The 14,267-nt window shown below is 41.9% G+C and overlaps 1 protein-coding gene across 17 annotated transcripts in view; it reads left to right on the top strand.

The window, feature by feature from the left end:
* The window catches only part of RMND1 (required for meiotic nuclear division 1 homolog), a 34,275-nt gene that overhangs the window by 2,106 nt on the left and 17,902 nt on the right, over positions 1-14,267 (top strand). For 4 of the 17 annotated variants that reach the window (XR_015133327.1, XR_015133329.1, XM_086318337.1 and 1 more), the window contains 4 exons: positions 1,672-1,725; positions 2,861-3,375; positions 10,835-10,943; positions 12,821-12,896. Coding sequence is in view for 11 of the 17 variants with exons in the window: in XM_086318337.1 (XP_086174463.1) it covers positions 2,869-3,375; positions 10,835-10,943; positions 12,821-12,896 (692 nt within the window). In the remaining 6 variants the exon portion in view is untranslated. Of the gene's footprint in view, positions 1-1,671; positions 1,726-2,860; positions 3,376-10,834; positions 10,970-12,820; positions 12,897-14,267 lie in introns of all 17 variants that reach the window. The other 13 variants (XR_015133328.1, XR_015133330.1, XM_086318338.1 and 10 more) reach the window with 9 other exon arrangements.

Raw genomic sequence — 14,267 nt, 5'->3', positions numbered from 1 at the left:
GAGGGAAAACGAAGGCTGAGAAGTCTGATGCAGAGGTCATTGCTGGCCTTGACAAATGGGTTTTGGTGAAGTGTTAGGAATGAAAGCCTGATTGGAGCGGGTTCAGGGATATCAGAGAAGAGGCAATGAAGACAGGTAATAAAACTGCTTTTTTGAAGATATTTTAAAAGCTGCAGGTTCTGCCTCCCAAATATCACAGGGACTCATCCTTGTCCTCATCCTTTTAAAGGGAGATAACATATATGCGGTGATTTCAGTGTCTCCTTTGGAATTGGAAAGGCCAGGGACTTGCTTCCAGCTCTATGGCTGACTATAAGCAGTCCGCCCCAGTAAGCCCCCGTTTCCCCTGTGAAGTACCTCACGGGATTGTTGTGAGGTGGAGCAGAGGATTTGCTGGGTACCAAGTACTCAGGAAGCAATGTCTTAGTCTCTGTCAGTTCCTCCTCTACATTTTCACCGCAGATATGTTTCTTAGATGTGTATCTGACTGCGTGCGTCTCTCGTGAAAAGCTCTGCCTTCTCCCTGGTGGTGGAAGCTCGTTAGCATCAGTACTCAGGATCCAGCCGCTTCGGGGAGGCAGAAGCTGCACGTTGTCAAATGAACTGTGTACCTGGTGGGGGTGGAGGGTGGTAACTTGTTGATCCCTCTGCCCTTTTGAAACCCAGTTCAAATGTCACCTCTGATAAGCCCCATCCACCCACAGCCAGAGGTTCCTTTCTCTGCACCTGAGAGCAATTGATACATAACTCTGTTATGTACTCATCACAGTTTGCCGTTTCCCCCACTAGATGCTGAGTACTGAGATTGTTGTTATATATCTGTATTTCCAGCCCCTAGCATGTTACTTTCTTAAACAATTGTTATTGATTTCCTACCACTGCTGAAGCTAAGTCACTTCAGTCTGTCGGACTCTGTGTGGCCCCATAGACTACTACAAGCTTACTTTTTTTTTTTGCCTGCTATGGGATCTTAGTTCCCCAACTAGGGATCCAACCTGTGCCCCTTTCCACTGAAGTGTGGAGTCTTAACCACTGGATGGCCAGGGAAGTCCCTCCAGGCTTACTTTTAAAGAACAGATGTTTTAAACTGTAAATAAGAGGGGAGATTATTTACGTACAGTATTTCTATTGGGTGTGTGTGTGTGTGTGTGTCTCACAACCTTTAGCCCTACTGCCATGCCCAGCCCCACCCTGAAAAGCATGTTCCCCTTCAAGAATCAGCTTGAATCTTTCTGGGAGCCTTTCCTGACTCTTCATGTAGACTTAGGAGCCTTCTATTGTAGTTCTTTGGTGGGGCCTAGGGCTGCTCCACTCAGTTATAATGAGGCATTTGCACACGCCTGTCTCCTTCAGGAGACCATTAGCTTGATGGTAGGAACCCTAGTCTTCCATGGGTGTATCTCTGGTCCCAGCTCATTGCTTATCTTATTGTAAAGGCTGAATACTTTTTTTTGGCCTTGGCATTGGGGATCTTAGTTCCCTGACCAGGAATCAAACCCTCACCTTCTGCAGTGGCAGGGCAGTCTTAACCACTGGACAGCTAGGAAAGTCCCTGAATACATTTTGAATAAAGGGGTTTAGAAGTACTAATTTCATTTTAAATAGTTGATATGCTAGTGAAGTAAATGAAGAGATCCTCATTACTGTTTTTTTTTTTTTTTTTTTTTTGAGGTCCTTTTCATGTCCTTGTAACCCTCCAGAAAGAAGGCCAGAAGTTGACTACAGGTGATGGAAACATTAAAATTTGTTTTTTTAACCTTTCAGTAGGCTTCAGTTGGAGAAGGAAATGGCAACCCACTCCAGTATTCTTGCCTGGAGAATCCCATGGACAGAGGAGCCTGGCAGGCTATAGTCCGTGGGGTCACAAAGAGTCGGACACGACTAAGTGACTAACAACAGCACACTTCAGTAAGATGTATCTGTTTTGCAAATTGTTTTACAGAAATATACCTGTTACCCAGGAAAACACTATATGTGTTTTTTTTAATTAATTTATTTTTTAATTGAAGGATAATTGCTTTACAGAATTTTGTTGTTTTCTGTCAAACATCAACGTGAATCAACCATAGATGTACATATGTCCCCTCCGTCTTGAACCTCACTCCCACCTCCCGCCCCATCCCACCCCTCTAGGTTGATACACAGCCCCTGTTTGAGTTTCCTGAGTCATACAGCAAATTCCCATTGGCTTTCCATTTCACATATGGTAATGTAAGTTTCCGCGTTACTCTCTCCACGCATCTCACCCTCTCTCGCCTCCCCTCCCCCCATGTCCATAGATCTGTTCTCTATGTCTCTTTCTCCATTGCTGCTGCTGCTAAGTCACTTCAGTCGTGTCCAACTCTGTGTGACCCCATAGACGGCAGCCCACCAGGCTCCCCCGTCCCTGGGATTCTCCAGGCAAGAACACTGGAGTGGGTTGTCATTTGCTTCTCCAATGCATGAAAGTGAAAAGTGAAAGGGAAGTCGCTCAGTCGTGTCCGACTCTTCGAGACCCCATGGACTGCAGCCTACCAGGCTCCTCCGTCCATGGGATTTGCCAAGCAAGAGTACTGGAGTGGGGTGCCATTGCTTTTTCCATTGCTGCCCTGCAAATAAATTCATTAGTACCATCTTCCTAGATTCCATATATATATGTTAGTATATGATATTTATCTTTCTCTTTCTGACTTACTTCACTCTGTATAATAGGCTCTAGGTTGATCCGCCTCATTAGAACTGATTCAAATGCCTTTTTATGGCTGAGTAATAGTCCATTGTGTATATATACCACAACTTCTATATCCATTCATCTTGTATGTATTTTTTTAAGTTTTTTTTTTTTTTTTCTCAACTTGAACTTTGAATTCTTGTCTTTTAGCTTGGGTTATGGTAATGTCAGCCAGACTTCTCAGAGCCCTGGCTGGATCTCGCCATATTTTGTCAAAAGCATGTCAGTGCCAAAGACTTACTCATCAAATGTTAAAACCACTTAAGGAATTTGAGACTGCAGCACGCACAGCCCTGACAAGAAATCAGAACTTGGATTTGTTCTTTCCTGATGCAGCAACTGGTGGTTTGAATAAGTCTCAGATCCTGTGGATGAACCAGAAAATATCAAATACAAATGTACTCCCTCCATTCAACACTGCGTGTTGCCAAGATGGAAAAGCTCACCTTCCAACCAGGAACTCTGTCAGTACTCACAGGAAAGTGACTCACAAACCAAATCTGCTAGGTTCTAAGTGGTTTATAAAAATATTAAAGAGACATTCCTCATCTGTGTCCACGGAAACAGTTTCTAAACAAGACTTTCCACAAATCAAGAGACCACTGAAAGCTTCAAGGACCAGGCAGCCGTCTAGGACCAATCTTCCAGTTCTGCCTGTGAAGGAGGTAAAAACATGGGTGGTGGTAGCGCCTCTGTTCTCTGATGATCTCTCTGAACCCCTGTGTGTCCCAGCTTGGCCTCCCTGCCAGCATAGGAGAGCACCTGCTCAATGCTGCTTTCAGGGTCTTTGAAGCTTAGTAGTACAACCTGTTGGAGAAGGCGATGGCACCCCACTCCAGTACTCTTGCCTGGAAAATCCCATGGACAGAGAAGCCTGGTAGGTTGCAGTCCATGAGGTCGCTAAGAGTTGGATATGACTGAGTGACTTTACTTTCACTTTCACTTTCATGCATTGGAAAAGGAAATGGCAACCCACTCCAGTGTTCTTTCCTGGAGAATCCCAGGGACGGGGGAACCCGGTGGGCTTCCGTCTGTGGGGTCACACAGAGTCAGACATGACTGAAGTGACTTAGCAGCAGCAGCAGCAGCAGCACAACCTGTTACCTCCAAAAGGAATCAGCATCGTAATTAGAGGAATTAGTGGTAGATATAAAGGGCTTCCCAGGTGGCTCAGTGGTGAAGAACCCACCTGCCAATGCAGGCAACACGGGTTTGATCCCTGGGTTGGGACAATTCTTGGAGGAGGAAATGGCAGCCCACTCCAGCATTCTTGCCTGGCAAATCCCATGGGCCGAGAAACCTGGCAGGCTACAGTCCATGGGGTCACAAAGAGTTGGATGTGACTGAGCAGCTGAGCACGCACTCACCATATGTATAAAGGCAAAATAGAGGCAATTAAATATAGAAATGTAGTTTATAAAAGGATTAGTTAGTGGCCTAAGGAAATTTTGGAAAAGATTAGTATTAAGTTCACTTTAGGAATAGTGCTATTAAAAAGCCCCCACTTATGGAGAAGGAAATGGCAACCCACTCCAGTATTCTTGCCTGGAGAATCCCATGGACAGAAGAGCCTGGTGAGCTACAGTCCATGGGGTGTCAAAGAGTCGGACACACACACACACAAAAAAAAGCCCCCACTTAAAAAAACTCAAACTGTAGAAATTCTATATTAAGTTTAAGAAAAAAATTTTAAGTTAACTGTGTAGACAGGTAAGCACTTCTAAGCTGATGATGACTGCGTGGGAGCAGGTGGCAAAGGACGTGGCAAGTTAGAATTGAAAAAGCAGAGTCAAGGTCTTTGCTTTTTTATCCTTCGAAGGTTGAAGGGGGTCCCTGTTATGAGGTTTATGGGAATTTCTCTACAATATACTTTTCCCCACTAAATGGTAAATATTTAAGGTGAAGATCAAGCCCTTCATTAACATGTGTATCTTGCATGATACTTAAAACTATGCCTGATACTTAATAAATGTTTATTAAACTGAAAAGGATGGAAGAGAAGCAAAGGAATCTTAGATGTCTGTATCATCAACATTAAAAATAGGAGTGTCAAATATTTAAAATTTAATGAGACATTCTGAATCTATCAGAAAACAGGTTAGGGTCGAAACAGGTTAAAATTTCGATTTTGAGAAGTAGACCCTGAGCATTTAATTTGGTGGGTTTGTGTGTGTGTGTGTGTGTGTGTGTGTGTGTGTGTTTTTACTGTGAGGTTGACTTCCTTTAAAAATGTGTACAGGCCTTCTTGTCATATCCTCAGGTTGTAAAGTTAGGGGCTGATTAGTGTTAGTCACTGAGTCGTGTCTGACTCTTCGTGACTCCGAGGACTATAGCCCGCCAGGCTCTTCTGTCCATAGGCTAGCCCAGGCAAGGATACTGGAGTGGGTTGCCATTCCCTTTGACATGGGATCTTCCTGACCCAGGGATCGAACCTGGTGTCTACACTGCAGGCATCTTCTTTACCATCTGAGCCACCAGAGCTGGTAAATGATTTTTATTTGGATTCTAGCTTTGTTTACATTATTGTTTTGTTTCTTTCAAACCCAGAATATAAAGGGTGGGAGTTTGGGATTCATTCTACTCTCACCCTTTTCTTTGTAGCTCTTGAGTTTTTAATTACATTGTTTCGCTATGTGATCATCTGGGAAATTTAGCATTTAGGTAACTGAAAGAAAATTAAGTGTAGAAACCTGAATTATAGCAGATCAAAAACGGAGGATCAAGTCCCTTTTTTCTTTTGTTATATCTGGCAACCCAGAGCAGGATCAAGTGTCTAATGAAAGAAAGTCTGACAGAGTCAGAGATGTCACTTTTTTTTTTTTTTTTTTTAATAGTTGTTGGTTGTAAATTATCAAAGAGACATGATTTCTTTGGGTTGTCCATGGACTTGAAAGCAATTTTCCTAAATTCTGTTTTTTATTTTTCTTTAGAATTTTTTTTTTTCTGCTTCCAGGAAAGGATTTGAAGTAGATTTTCAAAATTTAGTGCTTCCATTGAGGTAATAAAAGCATTACATTTAAAACAGAGCAAGCAGCTGACATGAACAGAGAAAGAGATATTATCAGATACCTGATATGCATAATCCAGTTGAATGTTTAGTTTTGAGAAGCCCAGTGATTAAGGAAAAAGCAGGAATCCTCCTGGGTTGTACATTTCATGTTGTCTAACAAGAGAAAAAGAAAAACATAAGAATGTCTTGCAAGAAATAACTTTTTTTCCATCACCAAATTTAAGGCATCATTTGTTTCCTGGGTCCTGACATAGGACATGTTACATAATGTAGTAGCTGTGACTTTAGTTTGAGTTTTGCAAAAACAGAAAGAGTATGTTGTTTCTCTGGAAGCACAGGAAAATAATAGAAAATCTTTTCTAAGAGGTTTTCTGAAGTGATCTGAGGGACTGTGATTTTGGAGCATTATTTTCTAATGATCTTAAAGGTGAACATAAACCATAGGTCGAAGACTAGCTTTTGTCTGCCCCGAGTATTTGTCTGCCCCGAGTAGTGGGCCCCTCCATTTCCTCGTGGGCATCACGGGGCTGGCCAGTCCCCTGTGGTGGCGGAGCCCTTACCTCCACTCTGCACTGAGTCAGGAAAGGACTCTACTTTGTACCAGAAAGAGACACGCTTTGTCTCGTTCCCCATGCGTGTACCTGAACTCACCCTCTACCCGCAGCCGCACGCAAGCACCTGAAACGGACTGCATGAGCCTACTTACTTACCTTCTATGTCGGAGTCAGCACTTCACCTGGTCCCATTTGCAGAGATCCTGCCCTGTTGAGATAGTCAGCCTACATCCCATTGGCTCATCATTTATCATGACAGGGACAGTGCTCCTGGGTGGTCTGTCCTGTCTTGGAGGAGGACAATGCCTGAGGATGAGGGCCTCCCTGAGCGGCGTGGATGCTGGCTGGGGGGGGACACCCAGTGGTGGCTTCAGGCTAGCACTACAGAGTGTTGTGAGATTAACTAGTGGGTGGTTAGTAGTTGTTTTTTCCCACTTCGGTTTGCTTATGTAATGAAATAGAATCAATGCGTCACTCACGATCAAGGTACACGCCGTTCTGTGATGTGTTCGTGTCAGTTATTGGTGTGGGTGCCTGTGTATGGTGTGTATGTGAGAGGGCTTCTTTGGGTTGTACAACTCACCATGGGTTGTAGTCAAAAAGCTTAAAAGCTGAAGCCTTATACTGTGCTGTGCTGTGCTTAGTTGCTCAGGTATGTCTGACTCTTTGCAAGGCTATGGACTGTGGCCCGCCAGGCTCCTCTGTCCATGGGGATTCTCCAGGCAAGGATACTGGAGGGGGTTGCCATGCCCTCCTCCAGGGGATCTTCCCAACCCAGGGATCGGAATCAGGTCTCCCGCGTTGCAGGCAGATTCTTTACCGTCTGAGCCACCAGAGAAGGCCATAAGAGGCTTTATAGTAGTAATGTAAAATATATCTGTTTTATAACTTTGACCTGTAATCTGTACATGATCTTAGCCAGAAGGCTGCGAAGCGATCACCTATAATCTGTATATAACAGGAAAACGTACATTTTTTACCCCCTAGTAACATAGAAGTAAGATTACCAAAGAAAAAAACCTTAATTTTTTTTTCAGTAAAAGAACATGAATAAAAATAAACTTTCTTTTTCAAGAAAAGTATTCCGTCAGAGTGTGTGATATTCTAAAACAAGAATCATATATAAATTTCTAGCCCCATCTGCTGGAATATGTTTTCTGTGACCAGAAGAATGAAACACTACACACACAGTGGTTTTCTTGGCTTTGGTTTGGTTTTTGTTTGTTTAACATTTTAAAATAGAAAGGCTTAAATATAAGTCATAAATCCAAGAACAATTTTAGGTTGGTTTGACACATTTATTTAAGAACAAGTTGTTGATCCCCATCCTAGAACCTGAAGTTCGCTATATATTAATATTTGTATTTGATGCCCAAAAAAGAATGGTTTATTATTTTAAATAATCCAGAAAAAGACGTGTCTGAAAGTGAAAACTTCTGGCAGAGTAAAAACATCTTTAAATGATGGGGGGGTTAACGTGGAGATGACACATACTGTTTCCCTTTACCAAATGGATTTAAATACAGTCTTGAAATCAAAAAGCAAAGGAAATAAAACTCCCCAAAGATAGGTATAACAGGTCAAATTGGTAAACCTTGTGAATCGTTTATTCATAGAAGATTCGTAACTTAAACCGACTCAGGTCCCAGATGTTTAAGGAGGATACAGAAAGTAGTGTGGCGAGCCATAGAGGTTACGTAATGTTAGCTGAGCCATAGGCTGCGTGACACTGGCTGGAACTTTGAGCCAAACTAAATAGGAGATGGCGAGAGAAGGGAAGGTGACCATCTTCAGCAAATCTGCAAAGATCCTTGGAATGACTAAGTAAAAACAGACTGTGTTTAAAAATTTATAACCTGACTCTTTGGAGCTCAGCACATATTTTCTCATGGAAGTAGTGATTGAGTGCTTTGACTTATGCCATTTTTGAGAATGTAAAACAGTGTAAGTTTTTTTTTTTCTTCTTCTTCTTCTGTTTTTTTAGCACAGATGGGCCTGATCAAAAACAAACGTGGCGAAGCAGGCGCGAGACAGGAGGGAGTGGGAGGGACAGTGTCAACCGAAGAACCTGGCCCCCTCCTCGACCCTGGTCAGTTACTGCCAGGTGCAAAAGATGCTAGAAGTCTGGATGTTGTGTCAAATGGCACCTTATTATTGATAATTTGTTGAGACCTTGAACACAGTATGTGGGTGACTCTTAAGTTGGATAGTTCTCCCGGCTGCCAGCATAAGGCTCTGATGCTAGAGACAGCCAGCCAGTGCCATTTCCAGTACAGTAATGGGAAGACCCTCCCCTGGACTAGCTGGTGATCTTCTCCTTATCTCCTGTCTCCTCCTTCATGCGTCCTGCTCTTCCCACTGCAGCCTAAACTAAGCACATCAGCTCTAGCGGCCCAAGAAGGAACTCTGACGTCAACTGGCTGCCCTGGGATTTTGTGTAGCAGCCTTCTGAAGTTGTCAGGTTTTGCAGAGTAGAGCTTGCCTGCTGTGGCCTTTCCTGAGGCCTCTTACCTGGGGGATTCCTTTCTTTCAGTCACCTTAATCTCATATCCTGCCAGCTCCTCTTAATTCCACAGAGCCTTAAAAGAACAGCTAGTGCCCGCCGTTCTAAATCTTGAGCACAGAACCTGTGTCTGTACTCCAGTAAGCAGCTTTCATCTGGCCGTACGAGTGCCCGTGTTTTTGTCACGGTGCCTTCTTACCTCTACAATGACTGGGAATCAGGCTCATCAGATATGTGCAACTGGAGGGTCCCACATCCATATATCTCACATTTGGCAACAATTTCAGCTTTTTTTCCCTAACTGAGTGAAAATAAGAACAGTGTTTTGCTTCTGAGTGGATAGTTTACTGATTTTAGGTTTTTCAGGTCCTCCGTGTATTCTTCTGGTGCTTTTTAAACCACACGTTAGAACAGATGGAAGAGGCAAAGCAGGGTGAAGTCATTTCTTGAGAAGGGGCCAGGAGTTAGGTAACAAAAGTAGGAGGAAGGAAGGAATGTATGTGCTACTTTTCTTAAATTGCATACTAGGAATGTAACAGAAAGGGAAAGAAATTAGGAGCCAAGATGAGTAAATCTTAGGAATAAATTTTGATGTAATGACTCATAAAACTCTTTTGACCAACACTGGGCCAAAGCACCATATGTACCAAAGACAGTAGACTCACTAATGTTCTGACAGGTGGATACTAAAATATAAAATTATGAACAAATGAAAATCCAGATGTAAACTACTTGATAGACTTTTTAACCCCCTTGCATTTTGATGCTTTAAGCATATATGTCCCCGGTGGCTCAGACGGTAAAGAATCTGCCTGCGATGTAGAAGCCCCGAGTTCTATCCCTGGGTCAGGAAGATCCCCCGGAGAAGCGAATGGCAACCCACTACAGTATTCTTGCCTGGAGAATCCCATGGAAAGAGGAGCCTGACGGGGCTATAGCCCATGAGGTTGCAAAGAGCTGGACACAATTGAGCAACTAACACAAACATGTATATCTGTGCTGTAATAACGGCTGTAACAAATGTTGAACATTTGTGCTTGTCATGGTTCTGAACAGTTGACATTCATCAGCTTGTGTAAACTTCACAACAACCTTGTTACTCTGAGTCTTTTGTTGTTTTTTTTTTAATGAATCTAATTCTCTGCCTAACCTCTGAGCACCTCTACCCGTAGCTTTTGAATTTTATTGACCACATTCAACGGTGAGGAATTTATTTTACATTCTATGTAGTGACCCAGCATACCTACATATATATGTGACAGAAAACATCATAAAATAAAAGTCCTGACTATGAATTATGAACTCTAATATTTTCTATTTCATTCTATTTTTTTTTTTTAAGCAGGATTGGGCCAACTAAATCAACATCAGGACTCAATGATAGCTTGTGACCTACAGATGGACAAAAACACCGTGTGCTGGGCCATATGCTTGCCATGCGTGTATTGTAGAGACACAACATAAATACCTACATGTACACACAAGTGAGACTCCTAGTGCAGAAGCCAAAGCACTCACCTCCAAACCTGCACTCATTCTCAGATCTGGAGAACTTTCAACCGGAGTGAAGTTAACCAGAGCAAAAACATCTGTAATTCCTTTGTAGATACAGACTAATCTCTGCCTGTTCAAGGCTAGTGGCAGATTACCAAATGACCTCAAATAATAATGCTGCTGGGAGCAAGAGCCATGGAAACTCAAGGTTGGACAGACTTTAAATAGCATTTCATCCTGGCGCCCATAGAATCCCTTAATCCTCTCTCATCTTTTGTTCAGTCTGTGCTTGAAGCACAACCGGTGGGGTTGGTTCCGTTTTCATCTAGGCCATTTCATCTTTTTGACTAGCAGGAGAAAGTTCTTGCATAGGTTGAGCTGAAATCTGCCTCCGTGTAATGTCTTGTTCTCCGTCTTTCTCACATCCCTTGTCCGAATCTTTGAGATGTTTGGAGAAAAGGCTCGCCTGCCAGCTTCGCAGCACAGAGTCCTCCTCCCTGTAGTGTGACAGCTGTGTCAGGCGCCTCTTAGTAACCCATGTCATGCCCCTCTCCCTGGTGCAGGACCTGATGCAATGCACTGCGTTTGCAACCGCAGATGAGTACCATCTTGGAAGCCTCTCTCAAGATCTGACGTCCCATGGATACGTCGAAGTGACAAGCTTGCCTCGAGGTACATCTCCTTGAACCAGGGACCAAGTATGTTAAAATGTATTAGAAAGTAATTTTCCTATGATAACTGTCTGAAATACATGTTTGTTTAGGTTTCATTTTCAATTTAAACAACAGTATCATAAAAGGGGTGTTAAATCTCCTTATGCAGATGACAAAGATAAGATTAAAATCAGTATGGTTCACTCAGCTTTATTTATAGGATCAGTCTTATTTGGGATGATCAAAGGCCATGCCACTTCATTTCTGTCACATTTAAAAGTTATTAGTATTACAGAAGAACCATAAAATTAATAGAAATATTTTAAACTAACAGAATTAGTTAAAAGATAAACACAATATTTAAAAGGAGAATTAAACTGAGGGTTGTAGGGTAGTGTGAGGAACACTTTGAGAAATACATGAAAAAATAAGTGACTTGGAACACTTTGGAAAATTCATGAATTGACCTCAAAGTAGCAAAAATAGTAGGTGGAAAAACCTCGCTGCTACAGAGAAAATTTTTGAAAGTCACTGCCTGTAAGAAACAGTTGAAATGTCATGGTGCTCTTTGGCCTTGATGATCTGACCAGACTATTTGGTGGCAGAAAGAAATATAACTGACTTAGAAAAACAGCTGTGTCCAGGGCCCCCGAGATGAAAACTCGCCCTGGGGTCTTCTTGGCTGATTGCAGAGGCTGTCAGCAGTGAGGTCTTGTGCCTCACAGACTTGGTTTCTCACACCATGCCCTGAATCTTGCCTGTTTCATTTGTGGTGTTCTCCACTGTACGTGTGAACCTTGCCCTCCATCCATCGATGTAGTATCAGTACTCAGGGAAGTGTGAGTGCACCGAAGTTTAGGATTTGGTCTCCACCTGAATCCTCCATTCCTCTATCAGGAACTCTAAAGATTTTAGGATCCTAAGTTTAGGCCAAGAAATTAGACAACAATTTGCATATTAATTAGTATGTTTATTAATTGATAGATTAATGTGTTGTTTATAATTTATGATAGAATATAGTAAATACTACTAAAATAATATACAAAGTAACTACTTATTGGTGAATATATACGTATATATTTATATTTAAAATGTTAAAATATTTTAATAGCTACTGATGACTGCTGTGGTAGTTCTCATGATTGACTTTGAAATCAGATGTGTTTTAAAATGGCAGGTGTCTTTGTCTCTGTGTGTTTTCTATTTTCCACACTGTCTACAATATAATTTAAAATTCAGTGAAATTTTGAGCAGTTTGAGAATATTAAAACTATATTATTAATAAAATTGTAAAGGAAGAGAATATGTTAATTGCTCCTCAACTTTTATTTCAAATTATTTATAAAAAGTTTAATTCTTTTTAAATTGAAGTACAGTTGATTTCCAGTGTGTTACTTTCAGCTGTAGAGCAAAGTGATTCCGTTTTATATTCTTTTTCTATTATGGTTTATCTTAGGATATTGGACATAGTTCCCTGTGTTATTTGGTAGGACCTTGTTCTTTATTCCTTCTCTATAGAATGGTTTGTGTCTGCTAACCCCAGGCTCCCAATCCATCCCTCCTTCACCCCACTCCCAAATTCTTGAACCATAGTCATACTGAAGCTGAGACTTTAATAATTATCAACTTCTAGTGATTACTGAATCAAAATGGGCAAGAATGAGTTCTAAATAGCTCTAATAATAGTGTCACAGGTTGTTGAATATTTTGTTCAAGTAATTTCCTGTGGTCTTCTCATTTTATCATGTTAAATACTTTCAGAAACCTTAGTAGAAAGTGTGACTGTGTTGCAGAGCACTTCATGGTGTGTGAAGATATGATCACAAGCACTTTGTTGAAGGTGACCCTGAAACCATGTGTCACCTTGTGACATAGCTTTTTGCTCTTTTATCACAGATGCAGCAAACATTCTGGTGATGGGTGTGGAAAATTCTGCAAAAGAAGGTGATCCTGGTACAATATTCTTCTTCAGGTAAGACAGGAGAGCAACCGCAGTGGGAGGTGGGCTGTGTGGCCAGGTAATGTGGTCCTTAAAGGTGCAGGTATACCTCATCTCTTAGCAGTAAATGTGTTCAGGATTTGTGATTAAAATTTATCCTTTGGCTGTTATTTGAATAAGAGAGTTTGTTAGTTTTAGGCATTTGCTGGTAAATCCTCTTATAAAGTAATGAATTCCCCGCCTCGCCCCAGGGAAGATATCAGGGATTTTTCATTCCTTGTGTTCTAAGTTAACTTTCAGCACTATGTCATCTTTGTATCATCTGTGCAAGTCATTTATACCATGCATGATTCGTGACAGTAAAGGGTGCACTTAACATGTTATCAGAAGAGAGCCTTGGACAAGGCTAAAGCAGGAACCACTGTTGGAAATAATGGAGCTCTGCAGGATGCAGGGATGGAGGGAACCGATGGCCTCCCCAACGTTCTGGCCTGCCTGAGAGCAAGAGGCTGAAGGAGGCTCAGGTTGAGGTCATCAACAGAGGCCCACTCGGGTAACTTGGAGTGTGCTTATCTTTATATATAAATCTGGGTTTTCATTTACTGAGAACATGTAAGCATGGTGTTTCCCATTCAGCTTCAGGGCTCCTTCTCACGTATACATGCTACCTGCCCTGCTGTCTTTTCTTCCTTGCCATTTTCTTCCTTTTCTTTCTTCTCCCTCTGAAACTCTTCAGCTAAAGTTTTAGACCACCTTACGTCTCCAGAGACTTCAGCCTGGGACCCTGCCTCACATACATTCATTCCTTTTCTCTAAAGGTTGTTTTAACACCAAATACTCTGGAGCAGCTGAGTAGGCATGGTGATGATAGTAGAAACCATTTAAAATCATCTCATGTTATCCTCACAACACTTGAAGAGAGTCTTCCCCCCACCGCGCCTCCCCCCCGCCCCCCCCATTTTGCAGCTGAGGAAACCAAGGGTCAGAGGGATTGAAGTGAATTACCCACAGTTAAGGGACTGATAAGTGGCAGGACAGAAATACATGGAACATCCATAAAAATACAGACTTCGGTGAAGTTTCTCTGGTCTTAGTTCTTACAATTGCTGATAACTGGCAGCCCTGTCTTTGTGTCTATGGGTGATTCATAATTGGGTTCAGCATTTAGTCTGAGTAGAATCACATCCCTTTTGACTCGAGTGAGGAATTTGGATTTCTGAGGTCCCCTAGATCAATGCCATCCAGTAGAAATACAATGCAGGCCACAAGTGCAAGCCACGTACATAATGATACATTGTTTAATAGCCACATCTTTAATTTAAAAAAATAACATGAGTTTAATTTGGAATAGCACTAATAAGAGCATCATATATTACCTAAAATTAATTTTACTGGTGCATTTTA

This window comes from Bos grunniens, chromosome 9, assembly GCF_055505025.1.
Source record: "Bos grunniens cultivar Pamir isolate PY7600 chromosome 9, Bosgru_T2T1.0, whole genome shotgun sequence".
Taxonomy (NCBI): Eukaryota; Metazoa; Chordata; class Mammalia; order Artiodactyla; family Bovidae; genus Bos; species Bos grunniens.
This window is presented reverse-complemented; position numbering and strand designations above follow the sequence as displayed.